Source organism: Pipistrellus hanaki, assembly GCF_964339955.1.
Source record: "Pipistrellus hanaki genome assembly, chromosome: 5".
In the NCBI taxonomy this organism is placed as follows: Eukaryota; Metazoa; Chordata; class Mammalia; order Chiroptera; family Vespertilionidae; genus Pipistrellus; species Pipistrellus hanaki.
The window spans coordinates 5,576,302-5,602,146 of record NC_140507.1 but is presented as its reverse complement, the minus strand read 5'-3'; the positions used below and the strand labels follow the sequence as shown (position 1 = coordinate 5,602,146).

Below are 25,845 nucleotides of genomic sequence, written 5' to 3'. Positions count from 1 at the left end.
GTCTCCGTGCAGTGGGCTGTGGGTAACTGAGGACGGAGATGCTGAAGGGCCAGCAGGAGGCGGCACTGGGCACCGTCCTCCGTGCCCTGGCGGGAGGATCCATTGCTCCGGGCTGGATGGACCAGCTTCCTCGCACGGGGTCCCAGCGTGCTGTGTTTCTGCGGCTTTGGTCATCGGTCTGCCCTCTCAGACCCGGGTCACTCACATCACCGCCTGTATGGATGTCTGTCCTCTGCTGCTCTAAGAACCGGGGTGACAGCCAGTCCCCAGGGTTACCTCCTCGCAGCCTGGGACCCTGTGTCTGACTCAGCCCCTGGTGCAGAGGGGAGACTGTCTTCTCCGGGGCCGTCCCTGCCTCTGGAGCCCCATCTGACACCCTGACGGGGACAGGGATGGGGATGGGGGGCGGGGGAGTGAGGCACTCGGGGACACTCTGGCAAACTTTCTGGAGAGAATATTTAAAGGGACAGCAGCAGCATGATGTGGCTTTGCTGGCTGGGGGAAAAAAAAGTCTTTAAATATTCACACCTGATTCAGGAGATGAGATCTGGGGGGAGATGCATTAGAAACAGCAGGCAGGAGATTCAGGGATTTTAAAAGTTGATCAGGATTTTACAACTTGAAGATGAGCGAAGAGACAGGCCGTGAGTGGCAGCTCTGATAGTGACATGGCTCAGGTCCCCAGCTGCCTCGCAGTTCCGGCCTGTGCGAATTGAGAGTCGTGTGTGTGTGTGTGTGTGTGTGTGTGTGTGTGTGTGGTGGGAGAGATGGGGAGATTTTGCTATCTACTCTCTCAGGCCCTTTCATCGCTCCTGTTCTGTCCCCACGGCATTCCTCCGGGGCCCAGGTGGACTGCTCTCCCCAGGCTGAGGGTCCTGACTGGCGGGACCATAGGGAGGCCAGAGTGGAACGGACTGAAGTGAGGAGGAGAGTGCAGAGGGCTTGAGAGATTGCACTGAGTCCCGCCATTCAATCCTCTGAGATAAACTGAGGGTCCACCAGCCCACCCCGCATCTCTGGTACCAGGATCTCAGGAGGGTGGGGTGACGGCACATCTTAGGCCAGTCTCTGCTTCCCTGGAGTGCGTCAGCAAGAGCTTGGGTCGGAGTTTAGAAGCCTAGGTCTGAACACTGACTTTGCTCCCTCGGCCAGCCCCAGCCTCTGTGGCCTGCTTCCTGGTGTGTAAGATGTGTCATCGCTTGAGGCCCGTCTGTTTCCAGCTCTGTCTCGAGGATCCAGGAAGCTGAGACGGGATTCCTTTACACAGTGTGTCACAGTGACCACATAGGAGGGTGTGGCCAGGGATTGAGACGGGCCTGGGTCTGGGGAGGGTGTCCCATGCCATCCCCCCACAGGGCCAAGGTCAGAAGCTCCTTAATTTAGCGGCAGGTGGGTCTGCACGCTGCAGGCAGCGGCAGAGGGGGGGAGATCACAGAGGGACGTTCTGCAGTAGGAGGGGTGTGAGAAAGTGAGTCCGTCAGAGAGAATGCTTGCAAAGGGGCGTGTGTGTGTGTGTGTGTGTGTGTGTGTGTGTGTGTGTTGAGTGTCTGTCTGAGAAAGAGAGGACTAGAGATAGAGAGAGGATGGGTGGCTATCTGAATTCAACAGCACAAAGATGCTATCTTCTGCCTACAATCGTTGGCTCGGTGTTTATTTATTACCTACTCTGTTGCACACTCATTACTCATTACTGTGGATGAATAAGATGCAAGCCCTTGCCCTAGTCAGTTTGTCTCAGTGGATAGAGCATTAGCCCACAGACTGAAGGAACTCGGGTGCAGTTCCGGTGAGGGACACATACCTCCATTGCAGGGTCAATTCCCAGCCCCTTGTGGGAGGCAGCTAGTCTCTCATAGAGATGTTTCTCTCTCTCTCTCTCTCTCTCTCTCTCTCTCTCTCTCTCTCTCTCTCCCTCTCCCTTCCTTCCACTCTCTCTAAAAATAACTTCAGAAGAGGATTAACAAACACACAAAAAGGATGTAAGCCCACCATCAAGAAATGGGTATTCAGGTGGGGGCACTGACGGTGGACACAGGGATTGCCTGGACATGAGGCTGATGGAGGCATGGAGCCACAGGCCCCGGGGCCAGGGAAGGGCAGCCTGGGGCCGAGCTGAGATGAGCAGGGGGCAGGGCTGGGCAGACAGGAGGACTGTCGGCCTCTCAGAGAAACCAGTCCGCAGGTCAGGACAGCCCCTCTCTCCTCTCGGAATCCCAGACACAGATCCATGTCGCATGGAAAGTGCTCCGTGGGAACCCGCATCGGGGATCTGGCTTGTCCCCGACCTGCCTCGGTCCTGAGTGTTCTGGGGCTGAGGCTCGGGGAGGTGGCCCCCAGCGGGTGCCAGGACAGGATCGTGTCTCCCAGCCCCGCAGAGAGCGCCAAGTGTTTACACAGCCTGGCTGTGCGCCAGGCATGCCCTGGGAAGCTGGTGTGCTGCCCAACCCAGGGGTTTGCTAAATATTTGCTAAATAAATGCTGTGGGAGCAGGGCCAGGCCTGGAGCAGGTGAGGGGGGAGAGATCTGTCTAATGTATAGACCAGCCCGCGGTGGATTTAGGTTAGGCTCTGTGTGGGCATATTATGTTTGCTTAATGATTTGGGGGTTTAATTGTGTTTTTGCTTATTCATTATTCATTGCGCGGAGACCTACAATTGCAGTAATCCAATCCTTAGAAGGAGTTTCTTTGTCCCTCTCAGGATTGAGGAGCATAAAGGTTATAGGACCAGGTGCCCTCCTGCTGGTCCTGGGACCACATATTTTTTCTTAGCAGCCTTGGGAACACCTGGGGAGCAGGGGAGCCCCAAACCCCTTCCCTGTCCTTCCAGTCCCTGAAATGGGCTTCCCCCACTTGATGCCAGCAATCCCCTTTCTGTGGGTCCAAGCTGCTCTGTGGCCCAGAATCCTCATCAGTGCCCTTTTCAAAGAGGACCTGATCAGGCTCTTCTGCTCACACCCCCACCCTTGACCTTGACCTTTTCCTTTAGGAACATGGTTGGGAAAGGCCCTCTTCCCCCACTGGACTTAGCACTGCATGCACTTTGTACACCCCTGTAGCCAGATTTCCTGTCTAGTGCCCAGCGCAGAGTAGGCGCTTCACCAGCCGTGTGGAATGACCAGAGTAGCACTGCCTGGCACAGATGCCAGCCAGGGCCCTGAGATGAGCTTGAAGCCGGAATGTTCAACACAGCCAAACGTGCTCTGAATCTGTCCACGTGCAGCCAGAGGGCGAGCCTCCACCAGACCATTCACTCAGAACTGTGCTCAAGTGCTTCCTATAAACCCCACTCTGCCCCTTCAGCTCTCATTGATTGGTCTTACATGCTGGATGTCTCCAAATTTAAAGAAAGAGTTTCTCTCGCATTAAAAAAAGAAGTTTGCAAACCAGCAATGCAGGGGAAGGACAATTGGTGCGGCCTGGGACATCTGGGTCCTCAGCACACTGGCTGGGACGCCTCGTGCTGGGCCCCTCGTGCTGGGCCCCTCGCCTCTCCGCACTATCACCTGGAATCCCAGCGCCCTCCTTACGGGGTTTCCGCGGCTCCCTGCACGGCCAGTGCTCGGCAGACCTGCTTTGGTGCTGCAGTTAACAGCTGATGCTCTCAGGGCTGTGAGCGCTGTGGCCTGGGCTCCTCGCTCACTGCTGTTTTTTCCAGCACCGGGCACAGACTCCAAGAAGCATCTCTAGTTTCTAGAACATTCCCTGCTTCCCCTCTCCTGCACTTGCTTTCCTAAGGCTCTACCCAGTGCTGAGATGACATTTGCACCATTCCCCACACCTGGTTCCCCCACCCCACCACCAACACAGCCAAAGCCCAGCTCCTGGCTTGGATGAGCAGTTAAACTGAGGTCTGGGAAACCCGCCTCTTCCTGTGCAACCAGCTCCCCACCCCCTCACAGAGCCCCCAGGGCTGCAGGGTGTGCAGCCTGCATTCTGGCCAGGTTCCTGCCCACGTCCTTCTGCACTTTGGGAACACATCCGTCACCCCAGGCAGAGATGGCGGAGCCAAAACAAGGAAGGAGGAATCCAGTCCAGGAGAGCTTGTAGCACCCTCCTGGCCACCCACGTGGCTGCAGCGTGCGGAGGCGGTGGGGGTGTGGAGGCCTGGGGGCCGACCTTAGAGATTTATCTCCAGGACAATGCCCTGGAGCCCTGCTCTCCCCTCCCACCCAGGCCCGGAGTTCCTCTCTGTGTGAGTCAGGACCTCCGCTTCAGACCCATCGGAGACATGCTGTTCCTCTTGCTTCCTCCTCAACTGCTATTCAGGATCCTGGAGAAACTGACTTTGAACTTGGGGACGGGCTCTGCCTTTGGGCAGGTTGGGCTGAGTCCCAACTCTGCCTGGTGTCTCCCAGCTGGGTGAGCTTGGGGGAGTTATACAACCCTCTCAAGCCAGGTTTTCCCGCTTTTAATTGGAGATAATAACGTTATTAACTACACGAGGTTGTTTTTACTGTAATGAGGATAACAGGGAACAGCTGGCAGCCATCCGGTGACCTTGCACTTGCAGGGAGCTAAGGGTGAGGCCCTCCTTAAACACTGTGCCCTCAGCACCTCTCTCCTCTCACCCCTGTCCTGACCTGGAAGTAGGCATTGTACTCACCGGATCAGCAGAGGAGGAAGCTGAGCGTTAGTTAAGCCAGGGACCCAGCAGGTCCGGCAGCGGCTGAGACCAGGTGCGGCCGCTCCACTCCCTGGGGCTGTGGAGATGGCCCTGCAGGCGCTGCTCCCCACCTCGGCACCAGCGGAGGCTGCCCCAGCTTCCCCTCACTTTGTAGGTGGTTTGTCAAGAGCAGTTGCACCAGCTGAGTCACTTCAGAAGCAGCCACCTGACTTGCGAGGGGCTGGGGCAAATCCCATAGTGTGGTGTGGCCTGGGGAAGGGGCCATGCCACAGGCCAAGGTCAGCAAGACAGCCATGTGCTTGCTCTTCCAGCTCACATGGGTGCGCTGGGCCGGGCACCTGCCGGATGCTGAGTGCGTTCTGTGCCCACGAGGGACCCTCCTCCCACCCCCTTCCACTAGGGAAAGCGTGGGAAGGGGTTGTCAGTGGGACACAAATGCACAAGGTTCTGGGTGCCGGGAAGCCTGGGAGTGAGCTGACGGTTTATTAGACTTCTCTGGGAAAGCAATGGTCCGGACCCTGGGGACCCGGGGACCTGTGAGCTGGGACAGTGCCCCCGCCTTAGGAGGATGCCACCTGTCCCAGGAGAAGGGTGCACTTTCCTCTGGAGGGAGAGGCGAGAGTCTCCACCATCGCAGGTCACGGCTGCTCCCTGGCCTGGCAGTGCGGGTGAGCCCTGGGGTCATGTTAGGACAGCCCCACTGCCTGGCGGCTGCGGGACATCTGCATCTCCTGCCTTGACACAGGCAGAAATCTCGATCGCCAAGGCTGGGTCCACACCTGCCTCTCACCCAGAGCCAGCGCCACCAGGGAACGTGCTTGCTTCCGGCCTACAGGTCCCTCATCTCGGAGCCTCCGTAGCAGGCCCGTCACTCCCTCACCCGTTCTGCCTGCACCCCTGCTCCCTAGGGTCCCCGTCGTCCCACGGCCAAGAAGACGGAGGAAGGTGAGACCTCCCCCACCTGCCCAGGCGGTCCTCCCTGGGGCCACGGGCCTCTCCTCCAGATGACCCCGATACCAGGCAGGAGTAATTTGTTCAGGCCTGCTTATCTGGCAGTGCTGCGCAGACATCCTATTAACTTCGGGCCCACGAGGGAGTGGCGCGTGCGTCCCAAATTAAAAGGCTGAAAACAGGCTCCTCTGGCAGGGGGCAGGGCACTGTGGACTGCAGCACCGAGACGCGGGGTGGAGTGGATCACGCCAGGTCTTAGCCAGCCTTCAGAGGCCCGGAGGTCCCTGGCCATGCCAGTGTGACCCTCAGAATCCTCAGGGTGACAGAATCTTGCCTAGGTCACCCCTCTCACCAGGTTCCGAGTCCCCTGAGAGCCATCGATTCCTGAGTGTGGAGGTAGTTATGTGAAGTAGGCAGGGAAGGCAGTAGATAAACACACAGGGAGCCAGAAAGCCCTGGGTTCAAATCCTGCCACATGCCGGCAGGATCACCTGGGACAAGCCATGTCTCACCGTGAGTCTGTGTCTCCTTTTGGAGAATGGGGCCAGTGATTCCCACCACACGGGGCCACCGGCAGACGGTGCCTGTGACACTCACAGTGCCCCACACATACCAGCTGCCCGTTGAAATCACGTTCCCACCCTTCTCGTCTTCTCACATGACTGAACCTCCGACTGGTCCCAGCCCTCCTCTGGAAGTCCTGTGTCTCCCGTCTCCCCACCTCAGTCACTCTCGGTTCCAAGTCCTGAAACCAAGGACTGGGAGCACCCTTTATGGTTAGCAGTGTGTGTGTGTTTATGGACCATTCTCCAACCTCCTGAGAATGTGTGCTCTGTGTAAGCACTCATTGTGTGGGGCTTGCTTTCAGTGCCTCGAGCACCCAATAGATGTTGAATAAACGATGACTGAAGGCTCTGCCTGCCCAGCACCATCTGGTCATGTGACTGGAATCCCTTTCTGAGACCTGGTCTGTGCCAGGCTAGTTCGGAGGCCTCCCACCCTCCCGTTTCCCTGTTCTGAAGTTCCGTGCTGGAGCTGGACAGAAGAGACCAGCCGGAATGACCTTGATGAGACGGGTGTCGGTGCAAGCAAGACCACGGGCCTGCCCTGCTGGGCAGCTCATTGGCTGAGCGCTGTCCTGTACACCAAAATGGTTGTGGGTCCAATGATCTGTCAGGGCACATACTTAGGTTGAGAGTTTGATCACCAGTTAGGAAGTGTATGGGAGGCAACCAATCAATGTTTTTCTCTCTCTCCCTTCCTTTAAAATCAATATATATGATTTAATTAAAAACTAAAACAAGGGCTTGTTCCTCTTGCACTCCGTGGGCAGCAGGCCCACCTGCCCATCCACTACAGTGGCCAGTGGCCACCTGCACCCCATTCAGAGGGACAGGGAGGATGCAGGCTCCGGGTCCCCCAGAAGGACAGAGAGCTGGGGAGAGGGCCTTCTGGGGAGAGAAAAGCAGAGATGAGTCACTGCACAGGCTCCCTGGGTGAGGTGGCTAGAAAGGGAAGCCAGGACCCCAGGAAAAGACTCGAGGGAAGGGGTTCACCGCCACCAGTGACCACCCCCCTCCTCCCAGATCCCCCGTCTGGAGGCGGAAGAAGGCTTTCTTCCCATTGGGCCGAAGGTGGCAGCCCTGGTCCTCTCTGGGCAGAGCCATCCCATTTCCATTTCATGTTCTCCGTGCTACAAAAGCAGCAGCTTTAGAACCGGGCCCGAGTTGAAATGCAAGTCCTCACATTCACTCACTGAGCAAGTGGCTTCCTTCTCTGGGCCTCAGTTTCTTCGTCTCTAAAATGAGGGAGTTGCTGATTTCAGAGCTCGCTTCCAGCGTTGGGATTATAACCTGCAGTAACAATAATTGCAGCACTGCCCAGGCCCCGGCTCATGGCTCCGCTCATTGCTCCAAGCGCTCTGCCAGGTGGGAAGACCAGAGCCTCCGAAACGGATGGGCCTGGCCCCGGGCCACAAAGCTAGCAAGAGCCAGACCAGGGCTGGGAGCCGGACTCTGAGTCTCCACGTCCCAGCTTTGCCCTCCCCATTCCCTTCTCCATTTCTGAAACTCAGATCCAGGAGAATAAGCCATGAAGACCAACAGATTTCTTTCCCTTTTCGGTTAAAAGGCGACATGCTGGTTTCAGAAATCCAGCTTTTAAGGTCTCCGTTCTGCCTGAAGCAGCACAATTCTGGAGAATTCCCCTGGGACCTGAGCCCCCCGTCCCCTCCCGAGTCTACACCCCAATCCATTCTCCACAGGTCACCCTTTCCAGTCAAACAAAGCATATGGAGAGCTGGCCCGCCGGCCCAGACTGCAGGAGGGAAGGGAAAGATGCCCGGCAGCATGCCCAGTGTGATGTCAGTCTGGCCATTTCCCCCTTCTTGCTAGGACTGGGCAGGAATCAGGGAGGGAGGTGTGAATCAGAGGCCGTGTCTGAGGGGCTGAGGTTAGCCTACCCCAATTTTCTGTCTGTAATCTTTTGATTAACCCCGGGCCGGTTTGGGTGGCACTTTTGAAACCATCTGCGCTTGGCAGGCGGCGCCAAGCCCAGGCTTGCTGCTCGCTATCTGCAAACGTCAGCTGGGAGCCCGCTGTCACTTGGAGTCGGGGCGCTCCATGTTGGACTGCAGAACGCGCCTGGCAGCCTGGTGCTGATTAACCCCTCCTGTGCTGCACCGGTCCAGAAACGAGGCCGGCTGTTCCATAAAGAACAGGAACCACAGGATGAATAATAGTTGCCAGTATTCATTGAGGGCTATTGACTGGCTGGGGCTTTGCAAGGATCCCTCCCTGCACTCCAGCCCTAGCCCGGTGAGTTGCCTACTCTTATGATTCCTACCCTGAGGCCAGGAGAGGTTGAATAAATAGCCAGAGGTCACATTCAAATGCCTCAGGACCATTGCCCCCTGTTATGGACCTAATTATGTCCCCTGTCCCCCAACTCACCCCTGATGTGGCTGTATTTGGAGATAAGACCTTAAAAGAGGTAATTAAGGTTATGTGAGGGCATAAGAGTAGGGCACGGATCCCAGGGGGCTGGTGTCCTTACAAGAAGAGGAAGGGCAGTAGTCAGTTTGGCCCAAAGGATAGAGTTCCAGCCCTTGGACTGAAGAGTCACAGGTTTGATTCTGGTCAAGGTCAAGGGCACATACCTCCATTGCAGATTCAATCCCCAATCCAGACAGGGTGTATGTGAGAGGCAACCAATCAATGTGTCTCTCTCATGGATGTTTCTCTCTCTGTGTCTCCCTCCCTTCCACTCTCTTAAAATCAATGGAAAAATATCCTTAAGTGAGAAGTCACACACACACACACACACACACACACACACAAGGAGGGAAGGGACACCAGCAGAGAACACACATGGAGAAAAGGCCATGAGGCCATGTGGGGACACAGCAAGAAGAGAGAGGCCTGACCAGAAACCTACTCTGCCAGCACATGACCTTGGACTTACAGCCCCTGGAATCATGAGAAAATAAATGTATGTTGTGTAAGTCTCCGGTCCAGGGTATTTTGTCATGGCAGCCCTAGAAAAGTTATCCACCTCCTGCAGAAATCTACTCTGAGCAGATCACCAGCATGCACACAAAGCCTTTTATTCCTGGTGTCCATCAGGGACTTTTGTTACAATAGTGACAAACTGGAGACTGTCTCTCAACGTCAGTGAGAACATAGCAGATGAGTAAACTTTGGTTCACCTATCCGAGGAACAGTATGAAAGCTTTTAAAAATGATTCTGAGGACAGCTTAATGGCATGCAGAAATGCCATTGACAGAACAGTAGGTGGAAAAGCAGGAAACAAGTGTTTGTAACAATGAGGATCCCACCTGTGAGTAGGTGTGTGCAGAGCAAAGCCACATAGAAAAGAAATACACTGAAATATTAGCATGGGTTTTAGTTGAGGTTAAGGGTTATTTTTTTAAAGCTCTTGACATTTACCTGTATTGCCTGCATGGACTGCACTAACCATGTATAGTTCATCAGTCACTGAATGCGCAGTGTCAGTGTTTTTAATTCTTCTCAATGCATTTAGTAAAAGCTGTGCTTTCCCTGTTGCTATATCACAGCCTGTCCTGTCTGTGTCAGTGCACACCCGGACTGCTAGGCCTGGTTTTCTCCGCCTGCATTCCACAGTCCCAGCCCAGGTCCTGCCTGTCTCCCTCCCTGCGTGCATACTCTCCACCAGCCAAACTGGTGTCCACGTGGCTTCTAATCCAGTCTCAAGTTTGAAGTCCTTAAACCTAACCGCCAATGGTTCAGAAACACACACACACACACACACGCACACACACACACACACACACACATTCATGTATGCACAGCCACGTGAGCACACATGCACAGGTATAGGCTGTGCTGTGAACTTAGTTCAAATGCCAGTTCTACAGCCTATGAATTGGGCACTAATGACCTTGGACAAATTGTTTACCTTCTTGGTCTTAGTTTTTTCATCCATAAAATGGGATAAAGGAAATCATAATGTATTTCTTCCCTGCAGCTGTCTGGAGGGTGGAATGAATGTGTGTGAAGAGTCTGGCACACCTACGATCACTGTGACCTATAGGCATAGTTAGTGTGAAATAAAATCCAGTTCTTAACCACGAAGTTACTTATATGAGGCTCTACCCCCTGTGCTATTCAGCCCTGGATGACTGAGTAGAGTTCTGTGACACTTATTCTCTCTCTGCAGCTGGCCTGGGAGCAGCCAGAGTGCAGCGCTGGGTCCCACCCATGGCCATGTCTCCAGGGCCTGGCACGGAGAAGGCAACCAGTAAGCACACAAAACCCAAAATGAGAATCTTAAAGGGTTCAAGTGGAGATTTGAAGAAAGTTCTCATCAGCCCCAGCCAGTCTGGCTCAGTGGATAGAGCGTCAGCCTGCAAACCGAAGGGTCCCAGATCTGATTCTGGTCAAGGGCACGTATCTCGGTTGCAGACTCCTCCCCGGCCTAGGCCCTGGCCGGGGCTTGTGCAGGTGGCAACCAATCAATGTGTTTCCCTCACATGAATGTTTCTCTCTGTCTTTCCCTCTCTCCTCCATTGTCTAAAAACCAATGGAACAATATCCTTGGGTGAGGATTAAAGATAAAAAGAAAGTTCTCATCAGATACAAGCTCATAATTCTGCTGACGCAGCCACTCTATTCAACGGGCTTCCTGAGATGAGGCATCGCCTTGATGAATTAGCTGTGGATATAGGCATCCTGCAGTAGGCGCTGACATGCAATTTAATTTCCAATCAAGCCTGATTTCTGGGCTGAGGGGACCTGCCTGCCTCACGCTGGGAGGGTCATTCCGATCAGACCCATTGTCTCTGACGATGGTTCTCCTAGGAAGGGCACTCTGAAGGAAACTTGACCCTTGACTGGTTCAGGCCGTTGGGAATGCGGCCCCTGTGGCAGCTCCTGCTTTCCCTCAGCAGCTAAGTTTACCCAAGTAGATTCAAGAAAGTTCACATCGAGGTCTAACAGTCTGTCTGCGGCAGGAATTGTTGGAGAGGAATCCAGCTAAAAAATGGATTGAGAGGGAGAGAGGCCAGATGGTCAGTGAGGCTCACAAGGAAGAGAAGTGGGGAGTTGCTAGAGAGAAGGGACAGTAGATGTTTTCTGAGCCCAAAGAGGGAAGAATCGGGATGATCCGGGGAAGGAGACACGTTTGCTCAGGAAGAACGAACGTTCATGGTGCATCAGACACTGAGCTGCATGCTTCACACGCCTGATAGCATCAACTCCTCTCAAGTGCCCATGAAACAAGCCATGTTGCAGCTAGTTGCCAACTGAGGAAACTGAGGCTTGGAGACATCAACAAAACTGGCCCAGCTCATCGACAACCGGACTCCAGCTCTTGTTCTTCTGAGCTTTCCTGTCTGCAGGCCCCCTGTCCAGAGGAAATACAAACATATAGTGTGGGGTCATAAGCATAAGGTCATACTCAGCTGACACTTACCTCCCCAAACATGCAAGAACAAGACAAAAGCATCTAAAACATGTCCTGGGAATGACAGTAACTGATGGCTGAGTCAGCATGGGCAAATGGTCTGATGGCAGGACAACCAAACCCTGTTGCTATGGGTTTCTATATGGGCTCACGTGGCAGTGGGAGCTGAGAACTGGGCATCATGGCCCAGCGTGGCTGAGAGGCTCTGGCTGCTCCAGATCAATGAGTCTGTCTTCAGGCAATTTCAATCCCGGGGGTTGGAAAGAAACAACTGAGGGCCTACAAACAGTGGTTAAAGACACAGGTATACAAATGTTGTCAAAAATACGACTTGTGTGGTCAGCAGAGTCACAGAAAAATTAGAGACCAAGAAGGTGTCATGTGACCCAATTTTTGTTGATGATAGTGAGAGAAAATCCCAAAGCTGTGTATAAATGAGCTTGCAGTCAACTCCTGGACAAATCCTAGAGCGGCCTAGTAAACCAGTGGTTTGGGAGCACTTGGAAAAGAAAGCCGGGGCCCCTTGGGAAACGTCATGTCAGACCAGCCTCTGTTCTGTTCTGCTTTTCAATAGGGGCCATTTCGGGGACTGCCGTGGCCATGGCCGTGGCCGTGGCATGCCTGAGCTCCTGTGGGAGTTCCTGTGGGCTGAGTGATCGTGGAATGATCTGGCGTGTGTCCCTGTCTGCTTTGGCAGTGCCCAGATTAGAACCTTTACAGGGCTTTTGTGGACACGTATGTTTGGGCTTCCCCCACATCTGCTGACTCTTCAGAGGGAGCCCCCTGGGAGCCTGGGCCCTGTGGGAAGGTACATGGAGCGTGCAATGGGCTCTTGGCACTAACTTCACACTGCTTGGCACCTTCCATGTTTGACGTAGGGCAGAGGCAAGGATGGGAAGCACTGCGTTAGAGAGTAGAGCCTGAAGCTATGCTATCCAGGTGTGGGTCCTGCTATTTCCTGTTATTTCCTAACTTCCAACCTGCAGTGAGTTAAATCCCTCCTGTTCCTCTTGCCTCCTCTGTAAAGGGGAGAGAGTACTAGCAGCCCAAAGGACATGGTGCTGCCTGGGTAAAAGCGTAGCCCAGATTCCGGCCTGCAGGGGCCAAGAAAACATTAGCTCTCGTTACTATTAGAGATGACCGATGCTTGTACAGGGAGCGGTTCGCTAACACATCCCCAGATGGAAGTGGCTCCCTCTGGCTCAGGGAGCCGTTCATCTGTTCTAAAGGGGTGTTAATCCAGGTTTCACCACAGGGGAGTGCTGCAGGGAGGGCTCAGGCGCCAGATTAGAAAGTGGACTTGGGGAGCCAAAACCAGTTTGGCTCAGCAGTAGAGCGTCGGTCTGTGGACTGAAAGGTCCCAGGTTCGATTCCCGTCAAGGGCATGTACATTGGTTGCGGGCACATCCTCAAGTAGGGGGTGTGCAAGAGGCAGCTGGTCGATGTTTCTCTCTCATCGACATTTCTAGCTCTCTATCTCTCTCCCTTTCTCTCTGTAAAAAAATCAATAAAATATATATATATATATATATATATATATATATATATATATATATATATATATATATTTTTTAAGTGGACTTGTGGAGAGATGGGCATCCTTTCAGGAAGTCACAAGAAGGAAGGCTTTATGAATGCACATGTGCATGGAGTTGGCTCTTCGCCGTAAGGAAAGAAGACCTTATCATGGTCGTGAGAGAGAGAGAGAGAGAGGGGGGCAGGAAGGTGGGATGCTCCCTGAAGAGGGCAGTGGCACCGTCCTCTCTGCCCCTCCCCATCCCCTTTCCCCTAACCCCCAGCAGGTGCCTGAGTTCCAGGGGAGGCATGGGGTGCGGGCCACATCTCTCCAGGTGTGAGCCACTGCCCCCCCCCCCCCCCGAGGAAATGCAAAAGCAGTGCAAGCAGGAGATCCTCGTAAGCAGGGAGGTTTATGCCAAAATCTGTTTGGCTCAGTGGATAGAGCATCTGCCTGAATGATGACTGAAAGGTCCCAGGTTCGATTCCGGTCAAGGGCATGTACCTTGGTTGCGGGCATGTCCCCGGCGTGGGGTGTGAGGGAGGCAGCTGATCAATAATTCTCTCTCATTCTCTCATCGATGTTCTAACTCTCTATCCCTCTTTCTTCCTCTCTGTAAAAAATCAATAAAATATATTTAAAAAAAAAAAAAAGAACCAGCGAGCGCTCTCTGCTCCCAGACAGCTGTCATTGCCCCACACATTCTCCTCCGTGTGTGACTCCGTCCCACTCCAATGCCGTCATTTCATACTGGTCCTGTTCATGGCGTTCTGCGAGCAGCAGGCGGGTGTGGATCTGATAGCAGCAGGCCAGTCGCTGTTGACAGGACGGGGCACTTGTCTCGGGGGAATGACGGTTATGGTTCATAGCACAGGGGCAGTGGGGTCTGGCACCCTTTAGGCACTATCTTTTGTGGCCTTTCCCTGCAGGGGCTGCTGGGATACACTGAGTTTCTGTGTATGGCAGCCCCACATGCAGGTGCATGGAACCCGCATGCAAAGGAGCCCCTAAACGTGAGACTCCTGTGTGGGGACTTCGTTTTCTTGTTTCTTTCTTAAAGTTAAACTTACATTTTTGAGATAATTGCAGGTTCACATGGGGCCGTAAGAAATAACATTAGGAGATGCTGTGTACCCTTTACCTGATTTCCCCGACGGCAACATCGTGCAGAAAGTTACCACGGCAGCACAACTGGGCCTTCGTTAAAGGGTCGGGGGAGCTTGAGACTGCCGTAGCCCGATGGAAGAGCCTGGGAATGGGGTGCTGCCCCCCCCCCCCCCCCCGGGAGGGTGTCTGTAGATAAGACCCTGGAGAGGGGTCAGGGCTCCCTGGCTGCAAGTGGCAGGTGTTGGTGCAGATTCTGGATGCCCACCTCTCAGATCCCTGACCCCCAGGAGGGCCCACTGGGTTGCAAGGTTGCACGCTGTTACAGACATGGGCGCAGGGGCTGTGTCCCTGAGTCCTTCAGGGGAGAGGCCAGGGGCTGGAATCAGTGAACTCGGGGCTTAATCCCAGCTCCCCACTTGCTGTATGGGTGGCTACACTTGCTCCATGGCCAGTGACCTCCTAGAGCCCTCATTTTGCATAATACCTTGTATAGCTCTCACCGTGTGTCAGTCACTCTTCTAGGAACACTAGGTGACACGTCATTTAATACCAGCAGTCCTAAAAGGAGTTATCAGTTCCCATTTTGCAAATGAGGAAATGGAGGTACAAAGAGGCCACGTTATTTGCCCCGAGTCACCCAGCTGGTGAGTGGCAGGGTCGGGCATTGGAACGCAGGCCTTCACCCCGCAGGTGCTCGTCCAGAGCCACTGTCCTGTGTTCCTCCTCCTCTCTGACGGGTTCAGTAGCGCCTCGCTGCATCCGTACAAGGCACACTGCTTGACACAGGGCCTGGTGTGTCATAAAGAAGCACCCAAAACGCCAGTGGACGTTATTGTTGGTATGATTTCTTCTGGAAGTTTCTGCATATCTATCACTTACTGTTATTAGCAATAGCCTCCTTCCGGGCCACCTACTATGTGCCAGACCCTTACTCAGCCCTCTCAGTCTCCCCCAGGGAGGAGTCTGTCTGTGACAGACAGGGCAGCTGGGCATGGGAGAGACAAAGTCTGGCAGAGACATGCCTCACCCGAGGCTGCGCCTGGAATCACAGCTCCAGGGGCAACTTCAAGGGCACCGGCTGGCCTGACCTTGAACTCAGCTCAGGACCTGCCCTGCCCAGGACTCATTTACCCATTGCCAATAGCATGGGGGTGGCAGGGGGGTGGGGTTCCCCACACATGAGCACATGTCAGAACCCCCAGCAGCCCCTGCTCCAACCTCATGGATGCCAGCACACCACGCCCCTGTAGGGGTTCTGACAGGATGGGGGGCTAAGGCCATGCATGTCTCGCGAGTCTGCCCAGAATGCTGGCACCGCGGTCCGGGGGCTGACTTTGAGGCCACTGCCCTCGTGGGAAAGCCTGATGCAGGAGTAACGGTAGAGGTGGCAGCTGCCCCTTGCATTTCCCCGCAGGGTAAACTCCCATCTGGCCTCTCCCACTTCCCCTCCATAGAAGTCGTTATGCTCACTGCTCTCAAAAGCCTCCTGTGATGGGGGTCCAACCCCTCCTCGGCCCACTTTACCCTTTTGGTGATGGCCGCTCAAACTTCCCCCCAAATGACACGTACTGTTGCTTTTCTGGTTAAAAACAAACAACAAAGCCAAACCTTCCCATTGCTGGAAATTTAGGAAAGTATCAAAAATAAGAAAGGGGAATAAAGGGAGAAAGTGAACATTAACTACCACCTCACGGTTAGTGCTTTGCTGCATTTTCGTGTATTTCCTTGCGGTCCCATGGTTTCTTGTAAACGTGTTAACATGAGAGTGAAAACGTGTAAGGCACTTCGTGTCCCAAAAGCAAGAGAGACTTTCACTGTGCCCTCCACACACGCCGCTGTTCTCATTATGGAATCCACCCAGGAGCTGGGTTTGCTGAGGACGGCGCTTTGGACGGCACGGGCAGGCCTTGGAGCCAGTGGCGGTGAGAATACGGCGGGCGCAGAGGTCAGAACCATCGTCATCTGTGGGGCGGCGGGTGGTTCAGCCAGAAAAGCGTTGGAGTCCGTGGTGGGGGGGTGGGGAATGGGGAGCTGTGAGTGGCTGGCCTGTGCTCCCCAAGATGCTGGGGAGTCACTGTCCATTCTTGAGCAGGAAAGGACTTAACCAAGGCCATGCTTCTGTGGAAGACTGAGAGGGCGGGTTGGGAGGAGAGTGGGAAGGTGGAGGGAAGAGGCACGGATACACAAACGGGGTACAGCCCAGGGGCCCCCCTCCCCAGCCTCCAGCGACCGGAGCAGTGTTGTGACATGCACGGGTCTACTTCTGAGCCGCCAGGATGGAGAGGGACTGGTTGATCTTCACCATGACGATGATGAGAAGGCCTCCGGTGAGCAGGAAGGTGGGCCAGAAGAGAGAGAACAGGAGGGTCTGGGGCCCGTAGAGGCGCCGGTACAGGACCCTGGTCTCGTTCTCCCGCGTGGTCGAGAAGCAGTAGAAAACCCGGTGCTCATGGAAGTTGTCTCTGACTCTCTCCACGTCGGCCCGGGCCAGCTGGTAGTTGTCCAGGCTGCCTGGGATGTAGGAGCACTGGGGGGAGAAGCAGGAGTTCCCTTGGGGTGGGAGTGCCATCTCTTAGCACCTAGAGATGAGTGGCTGGCCAGGAGGGAAGCACAATGCCAGCGTTGGAGTCAGGCCCTTGGGTGGGAGAGGGCTGGGGGGGAGGGGGGGTGCCAGAACTATCTAATGCTACAGTGTCATCTGTGAGCACGGTGACCCTGTGGCTGCTGGGGGCCCAGTTGGGGTCCTGGCTCTGCTTCCATTGCTGTAAAGCTTTATTTTTAAAAAAAAACATATTTTATTGATTCTTTACAGAGAGGAATTGAGAGGGATAGAGAGTTAGAAACGTCGATGATAGAGAGAGACATCGATCAGCTGCCTTCTGCACACCCCCACTAGGGATGTGCCCACAACCAAGGTACGTGCCCTTGACCGGAATCAAACCTGGGACCCTTCAGTCTGCAGGCCGACACTCTATCCACTGAGCCAAACCAGTTTCAGCTGCTGTAGAGCTTTAGACAAATCCCTCACCCTTTCTGAGCCTTGATAGCTTCATCTCTTAAACAGGTTAAAAGCAATATCTTTTCCAAGGATGTTGTTAAAGAAGGACTTCACGCTTCACTGAGGAGGCCATGAGAGGCAGTGAGGGACGGGCCCGGTGGGCTCTGCATTTGGATTCAGGCCAGAGGTCACACGCTCAGGTACCTGCTGCAGAGCTCACACAGGGAATGCCCACGAGAGACGTGGGTGAGAGAATAAGAAGGCAGGTGCCAGCTTGCCTCGTGCCATAGAGAACTGCCAGGGAGTGGTGGGGCCTGGTGACAGGAGACAGCCAGATGCACCCAGACGGCCGTCCTCACTCCATCTGGACAGGAATCACCATGGGACCCAGAAGGCCTCTTGTAGCCAGGCCTCCGACACTTCACGAGAAGCCAGAAAACCAGAGTTGAATGTGAACCCTCACATCCTACAAATATTGGCAAAAGTTCACACTGAAAACCGTCTGTGGTCTCCCCCTGTGTGCTGGCCAGCCAGCATCAGACGCTGGGGTGCAGAGGGGAGGGAGGGTGCGTCCAGAGGAGCGCTGTGCACCCGGAACGTGGCACACACTCAATCCCGACACTGACTGGTGTTCTGAGGAGCATCTGGCCTGGTCCGATGAGGTGCAGCTGGGAAGCTCTGCAGAGGAGGTGCAAGGTGGGGATCCGGGTTCTGGCTCTGCTCTGTGCCGGGAGGGCTGAGTATTGTTTAGGGGAGCCTGTGGGAGATGTTCTGCAAGTGAGGGTGCCCCCTCCCAACCCCAGCCCCTCCAGCAGACCACCTGGAGGGCTGGCCCTCTGAATCACCAATGGCGGGGCCCAGGAATCAAGTGACTCCTTCATATTCACAAGTTTGAGACCACTGGACGAGAGGAATTGTCCAAGATCAACAATGTGTAAACTATTGAGCCAGCTTCTCGCCAGCCTCGGTTACTCCTTGGATTATGATGAGGCCCCAACCTCGAAGCTGCTGGCCCTGACAGTGCTCAGTCTAGCAGAACAAAGGATGGTTGCATCAGAGTTCTGGCAGCCTGGGAAGTGGGAGAGCTGCATCCAGAAGTAGGTTGCCAGCCAGCCAGCCAGGGGGCAGCTGAGGCTGGGGAGAAGCTGGCTCCTGGGGAATCTGGCATGCAGAGTTGTTGAGCACCTCAGGGTCCCTGTAGCAGATGGATTTAGAATCCTGAGCTGAGAGGGCCTAGCTCAAATCTCCCCAATGCCTCTGACTGTGAGGTTGGGTAACCTAGCTCACTGAGCGATGTGTGGCTACGGAGCCAGACAGGCTTGGGTTCAACTACCAATTCCAAATTGTGTGACCCGGGGAAATGCCATAACTTCTCTGAGCCTTATAACATGGGTCTGTGAGGGCACCTTACTAATTGACTTGTGGGGATTAGAAGAGAGGATGCATATAAACACTTTGCACAAAGCTGAGCACATAGTAAGTGCTCAATAAATGGGAGATGCTGTTCTTATTAACTAGTGGCCCTGCACACGAATCTGTTCATGAGCAGCTTGCTGCCGCCCACCGCAGCTTGTAGCTGTCTGCACACATAGCTCGCTGCCCAGCCCTCCTGCTGATTGGTCATTACACATCATGGCGTGATGACTATTTGCATATTACCTCTTTTTTATATAGGGTAATGATAGGGGACTTAACTATGATATTACAAGGATAGCTCCTCCTTTCCCTTCTTAAAGAGGGACCTTTCACACAGCACCCAGCTGGCCTCCTGCACCCAGAGCTGAATGAAGCAGAGGGGCAGCTGGCCCATTGACCCAGCTGAGTGGCAAAAACATGCCGGTACTTCTGCCCCACATGCTAGCAGCCTGCCATCAGCACCTGCTCCTGGTCCTGCCTGGGTACAATGAGAGAGAAGACAGAACAGCCGGTGGCTGCCTTCCAGGGCTAGACATGCCGCTGGCAGCTCATCTCAGGGGACAGTCTGGCCTTCTGTCCCTCTGAGCTGACAACCGTAGCATCGGGGCAGCAGCCTGCAAGCCAGCCTGCACCCAGTCCCTGTCACTCCATGATCATGCCTGCCTGCCTTTGAAACTGTGCTGCCTGCTCCTTGGGATAAGTCAGAGGCCACTGGATGCCAGGAGAGGCAGGCGTCCTGGTGGGAGCCGATTCGGGGATTTGGGGGGCTCTTCCTCCATCTAATGGGGCTGAGAAATGCACTGTAGAGATGGCAGAACAGTCAGGCCACCTTGCACTGTCCATGACCCCCAGCCTCCAGCACTGTTAGTGATCCCACTGTCCCCTCAGACACGCTGCCCCTTCCCATCCTATCAGCCACCAGAGTCTGGCTGTCAGCACCACCCTGCTTCAGCGCCAATCTTCCTCAGGGTGTTTACTGTGGCCCCGCCCCTCTGCCCAGTCACTGACCAGCACACTCCCCTGCTCCTCTCTGACTCTCTGATCGTGCTCCCTGACCCCAAGTCCGGTTAAGATTCCAGATTGCTCACAACAGGAAATCTCTACCTTTGAACCACCTGGACAGCCCAGACGCTGCATCCAAGTTCAGAAGTGGGAGCCTAGTTTGGCTGCCCACCCTTCCAGCCTTCTCCTGCGCCCTGCCCTTGACCTGTGTGCCCCTCCATGGTTCTGTAGCCCTCGTGTCTGCCTGATAAATGCCTAATCCAGATGCCTGGCACCCTCACCTGCCTCTCTGGTGGCTGGAAAGCGTCCCTCCCTCCTTGAATCCCACAATGCTCTCCTTCCTCTCCGTGGCATGGCTCCCTCCCCAGCAGGTATTATTCCTGCCTAGGCCTTCTCCTGTTGAGTCCTAAGCCCCTAGCACAGGACATGCCCAAGGACCGTTTAATGAAAGAGGGAGCAAATGAGCAAATGAATATGGGCCGACTTGTATTTCCTTTAGGGAGGACTACAAGGAACACCCTCCCTCCCCTCTCCCTGCTGCTGGGCCATACATAGATTTTGGGGTGGAAGGCAATGATGAGAAAATATCCCCATGTTGCCCTTGCTCCAGCCCTGGACCCCAGGTGGAAGATGTATAGGGGTTCCCTCGGGGGAGGGAGGGTGGGGAAGGGGGGAGGGGAAGAGGTCAGCTCTGGGCCTGGCCTTTCATTTGACTTACAGAATGAGGTACTAACACCAGCAGCTACTTCTTTATGAGTGCGTCTATGCACCCGACATGGAGATTGGCACATTAGATCCAGTGCTCTTTGCACAAGAGCAATTGAGCAAAGGTGGGAACTGAGGCACGGAGGGGCTAAGTCAGCTGCCCCGGGCCACACAGCCAGTTAGGGGCATAGCAGGGATTCACACCGAGGTCTGTGTGACTTGAACCCAGAAGAGCAAGGTCTGGCTGGACCTCATGCCAGCTACAGTCCCTGGCCACGGGGGTCATCTTTCTCAGCCCCACTCTCCAGAGGGGAGCTAGGGAGCCAGTTAGGGACAGGCCCTCACACCTGCCAGGGGTACAGGGACAGGTACCCATCCCCCCAGTTGGTACCTGCTGGTTCTGGTCCCAAGTGTCCTCCGTGTGGTACAGCACGGCCCAGTGGCCCACGGCGGACACGTTGACCCACAGGCATGGGTACTGGGCCACCTTCCTGCCCTCCAGCTCCTCCTGGTCCCTGATGTTGGTCTCAATCAGGTGGCACGTGGATTCCTGGGTCCACACGCTGGGGAGATCACACATAGGCACGCGTGCCCACACACACACACACACACACACACACACACACATTTCAGAGCCTGTGCGGCACGGAGCATCCTGTTTGAACCCCTGGGAGAGGCCCAGGGCCGGGACTTGCATCATCCCCCGAGCATCCAGCACTGAAGGAGCGTGACCCAGGGCCCCCGGGCCCAGGGGAGGAAACAGAATCCGAATGTCAGTGCCTACGGCCTCTTGGACATCACCCACAGAATGGTCATCCAAACCCGGGGGGACTTTTTTGAAGGTTCCCACATCCAAGCCACACCCCAGAACAGACGGATGAGGCCCAGGCCCTGGTTGTTTTTAAAAAGGCAGCCACATCGTCTTCATCCTCAGAGACAGAAGAGGAGCTCAGAAAGGTCAAGTGACTTTCCCGAGGCCACACAGGACCTGAAGTCAGGCCTGGGTGGCTTCAGCATCTGTGCCCTTTCCTCTAAAAAGCGGAGATGAAAGAGGGTTGATCTATGTCAGGTGGGGAGGATGGTGGGGATCAAGCTTAACCTGGAGGTGCTGTGTCGGAGGTGCACGGCTGCTCTGAGCGGTCAAGTTCCCGCCGGGAATCTCTCCGGGGGTAAAAGGGAGAAAGGAGCAGACCCCCCGAGAGGCTAACAGACTCATCAACACACCAGCAGCCAATCCACTGCGACTCGCCCCCCATTCATCAAGCGAATGGCTGGAGGAGCTGGGCTGGCGTGTGCCCTGGCGAGGGGCTGAGACTTGGCTTAAGAATGGGCCGGGAGAGCTGAGTGTGTTTGTTCCAGAGATAGCTGGATCGGGAACATCACAGCTCTGCCTTCAAAAGCTTGAGTGGTTGACATGCTGGGGAGCAATGGCCTGGAACATTCTCTGAGATTCCAGAGCAGAGCTCTGGGGAAGCGGGTCTCAACGTAAACAGGTCCTGCTGATCAGAATGTAGGTATGCATGGCGAGGTAGTGAGCTCCCCATCACTTGAGATATTCCACAGAAGGCTAGCTACCCACTGACCGGAGGTTTCAGAGGGGGTCGCACTGTGCAGATGGGGGACACGATTCTGTGACTGCTCCCTCCTGGGATGGGACGCACAGGAGCATGTGATCTGACCCTTTGACGTTTCCTGTGGGAAGGCCTCCCGTGTGTTAAGTCCAAGTCCCAGGATTCCAGACCAGCAGGGACCAGTCCGGCCTTCCCTCCACCCGCCCTGCCTTTGAATTCTTGACCCTAAGAATGAGGATTCCTGCCTGGCATGAGGGTCAAGGGGATGGGTAGGAAGAAGTCTGGGGCTCCTCACCGACCAGACCTTAGGGGAGAGGCTGGAGGATGGGGATAGGCTGGGGGGAGGGGAAGGATGCATACCTTTTCTGGTAGAGGGGCAGCATGGTCGTGCCCAGGATGTAGTAGGCGATGACGGCGCACACCACCATGGCCACCCCCAGGCAGAGGGCTCGAGTCTCTCCCCGCTTCTGGGCCATCACCAGCTTCTTCCCCATGGCCCCCGGGGACAGCAGTCATTGCTGAGGCCACAGAGACACACAGACAAGAGAGCAGGTGACAGTGAATGCTCGGAAGGGAAGACAGGTGAGAGGGAAGGGGGCTCCAATGCTAATATTGCCCCTATTTTCTTAAATATATTTTTATTGATTTCAGAGAGGAAGGAAGAAGGAGAGAGAGAGAGAAACATCCATGATGAGAGAGAATCATGGATGGGCTGCCTCCTGCAAGTCCCCCTACTGGGGATCGAGCCCATAACCCAGGCACGTGCCCTTGGCCAGAATCAAAGCTGGGACCTTTCAGTTCACAGGCTGATGCTCCATTCACTGAGCCAAACGAGCTAGGGCTTATTGCTCCTGTTTCTATGTGGAGGTTGGCAACTTCAGATGGCTTTTATTGGACCCCAGGAAGCCTGCCACCAGCTCTGAGCGGCGAGTTATCAACCCCCTTCTACAGGTGAATGACCCGTGGTTCAGAGAGGCAAAGTGACCTGCCCAAGGGCACAGTGTGAGATGGGCTCAATAGTGACCCCAAGATGCCCACGTTCTCAGCCCTGCAGTCTGTGACTGTCACTTAACATGGCAAAGGCTTTGAGGGTGAGATCATCTACACGGGTTTTTCATGTAGATCCTAACATCCTTACGGGAGGAGGCAGGCGGAGACTAGGCACAGACCAGGAGGAGGTCACATGACCTGGGAGGCAGAGACTGGAGTGATGCCACACAGGCCCGGGATTGCGGGCTGCCCCCCCGGGCCGTCCCCACCCACCTCTGGAGGGAGTGATGCAGCGCTGGTGACGCCATGGGCACAGCCTTGCCAGCATCTTGCCAATTTGGGGCTTCCAGCCTCCAGAACTTTGTGCAAGTACATCTCTGTCGTCTGGACATTTGTGGAGGCAGCAATGGTAAACTGGCAGGGAGATACACTGATTCCTTGAGCAGCGGAGGCGGAACATCCTAGGACACTGTTTCCGAGAAACCCAGGGCATCCCACAGTTCTGCCCGCCAGCCCCACCACAGGGCCCAGCTGGGGGCAGCAGGCCGAGGACCCAGCAGGAGCCTCAAGCACTGGGGGTGGCTTGAGGTTCCCACAGTCAGGGTCCCGTGAGGGCCACCTCCCTCTCCAACAGGGCAGAGGCCTTCAGTGGCTGCAGCAACTGCCCTCTCTGCTGGGGGCTTGAGCCCCCCCCTTCCCCCGGGCCGAAGCAGAATGGGGGAGTAGCTGGTACCTATCCTCTTCCCTCCTCCCTTTCCTCTGGGCATCTGCCTCACCCACCCCACCCCCACCACTGAACACCCTCCAGGGGTGTGACTCGTCACCTGGCACCTGCCAGCTGCCAGCTTCTGTCCCTTATGGGGTTCCCATCTGTCCTGTGAGTTGCCCCATTAGCCTTTGGGTCCATTTCTTTATTGTTTTGTTTGTTTAGGCCAGTAGTCGGCAAAGTCATTAGTCAACAGAGCCAAATATCCACAGGACAACGATTGACATTTCTTTGGAGAGCCAAATTTTTTTAAAACTTCTTCTAAAACCACTTCTTCAACATAGACTCGCCCAGGCCATGGCATTTTGTGGAAGAGCTAGGGTAACTATAGTTCGTTTCTCCCAAAGATACCAGGGCTGTGTGCCCTCTCTCTGTAATCCCCAACTTTGGGGGAAATTTTAGCCAGATATCAAGAAGAACTGTATCTTCCCTGCCAGGTCCCTAAAGGAATAAACAGGTTAGTTTTTTAATAAATTAGTGTCCAGGAGAGAGACATTGGCCCAAAGGAATTTTCAGCAAAGCACTTTATTTTCCACTTAGGCTTCCCTCCTAAGTATTGACTGTTTCAAGTGTCCCCAGAGATCCTTCCCCCTCCTCCCGCCACATGCCTCCCCACTGTCCTAAAGAGAAGATCCTGGGGTCCGGCACCAAGGATATAACCTTGTCACTGCCTCCAAGATGCCTGGCAGGGATGACACCCATGGCAAGTTTTCCTCCCTCATTTGGGGCGCTGAGAAGTGGGGTCTCCCACACTCTAACAGAGACGTTAGTGTCCCAGGGAGTGTTTCCTGGGCTGACCTCTGGGCTGCAGCCCTCTGGCTGCACTGGCAGCCGTGACCTCAGGGCCAGGGCTCTGCCCCCCACCTCCCAGCTGACAGCCGCTGTTCAGATGCCAGTAGTTCAGGTCCCCGGTGACACCAACAACAGCCCCTCTGGACCCCGAACCCCGGTGCACAGCTCCCGAAGGAGGGCGTTCCCACTGCCGCTCCCTCCAAAGCTCTCCCCGCCCTCCAGCCTGCGCTTTGGAGAAACCCGTCCCAAGTTCTCGGGCACGCAGTACTCACAGTCTCCCCGGGCCCGGAGTCCTCAGCAGGCAGGCACTCTCTATCTGCCGGCCCCAGCCCCCACCCCAAACAGAGGCCGCCTGGGCTCCAGCAGGAAGCTGGGGCTGCCAGCCCTCTGTTTCCAGGGAAGCGGCCTCTGGTCCCCATCTGGGACTCGCCTCCATGCCCAAACATGGTCAAGTCTGAGCGCAAGGCCTGGCCCGGGACACACACTCAGAGCAGGTACCAGCCGGGAGGACGGAGGGTGGCAGCTGCTGCCCAGGCCCCACACCTGCACCTCCCTGAACAAGCCGGGAAGCCGGAAAGACTGCCCTGCAGTGTTTGGGAAATATTTCTGCCCTCGGTCTCTCTGAGCTGGAGGAGTGGCTGCCAAGCCCCGAAGGAATGGGACATGGTTTTCCTTTAGTTGGCGTGGGGGAGGGAGGAGGCGTGGAAGCTGGAGTGGAGGGGGGCCGGCCAAGCCCTCCTTTCTCTGGCCTGTGCACGCTGTGTGGCCCCCTCTGCACCTCTGTTTTCTCATCTGTGCTGTTGGGGTGTTTTAAACTCACTTTGTTCAGGGGAGTGATGAGGACTAGAGATGGTGGATCTTTGTGGCAGAGAAAAAGAACTTACATTTTTTTATTTTTTTTATTTTTTTATTGATTTTTTTACAGAGAAGAAGGGAGAGGGATAGAGTTAGAAACATCCATCAGCTGCCTCCTGCACACCCCCTACTGGGGATGTGCCCGCAACCAAGGTACATGCCCTTGACAGGAATCGAACGTGGGACCCTTCAGTCCGCAGGCCGACGCTCTATCCACTGAGCCACACCAGCCAGGGCAGAACTTACATGTTAAAGACCAGGCAGGTCGCAGCAGGGACCATCACAGCTCCCGCTGCCTCTCACCAGCCGTGGGCAGGGACAGCCTGTCGTGTCCAGTGGCCTCCAGAGACTGAGTGTGGTTGGGGTCATGCCAGAGATCTGTTCCCCTCACGAAGCCAAGAGGGCATCGGCGTTTGCAGGCAGCACACGTTCCCAGATTTCTCCCAGTCTGCTGGTCTGTGCAGTGCTTGTTGTAAGGATTAAACATCGGGGGAAAACCAGCCCAATACTTTGGGCCCCTCCTGACTGCCAGGCGTGTCTCTAGCCCTGGTTTTACCCAACAATGAGGTAAAGAAGTAGATTTTGAGCCTCGGAAGCTTACTAACCC

The 25,845-nt window shown here is 55.2% G+C and overlaps 2 protein-coding genes across 4 annotated transcripts in view; one reads left to right on the top strand and one right to left on the bottom strand.

Annotated features, from left to right (window-relative positions):
- Window positions 1-25,845, top strand: part of KCNIP1 (potassium voltage-gated channel interacting protein 1) — a 235,381-nt gene that overhangs the window by 840 nt on the left and 208,696 nt on the right. The window lies entirely within an intron of this gene.
- On the bottom strand, window positions 15,755-24,784 carry KCNMB1 (potassium calcium-activated channel subfamily M regulatory beta subunit 1). Its single transcript, XM_084884026.1, has 4 exons — window positions 24,656-24,784; window positions 22,196-22,353; window positions 20,656-20,827; window positions 15,755-16,670 (listed from the first exon to the last, which is right to left on the bottom strand). The coding sequence occupies exons 2-4, from the start codon at window positions 22,327-22,329 to the stop codon at window positions 16,401-16,403; spliced, it is 576 nt and encodes a 191-aa protein (XP_084740152.1). The 5' UTR covers window positions 22,330-22,353; window positions 24,656-24,784; the 3' UTR covers window positions 15,755-16,400.

Bases quoted from the DNA above. Each gene is read 5' to 3' on its own strand.
- KCNMB1 (XM_084884026.1), bottom strand. From the start codon at position 22,329: ATGGGGAAGAAGCTGGTGATGGCCCAGAAGCGGGGAGAGACTCGAGCC. The intron at 20,828-22,195 runs GTATGCATCCTT...TGATCTCCCCAG, and splicing joins CTGCCCCTCTACCAGAAAAG to CGTGTGGACCCAGGAATCCA. The intron at 16,671-20,655 runs GTACCAACTGGG...TTCTCCCCCCAG, and splicing joins CTTGGGACCAGAACCAGCAG to TGCTCCTACATCCCAGGCAG.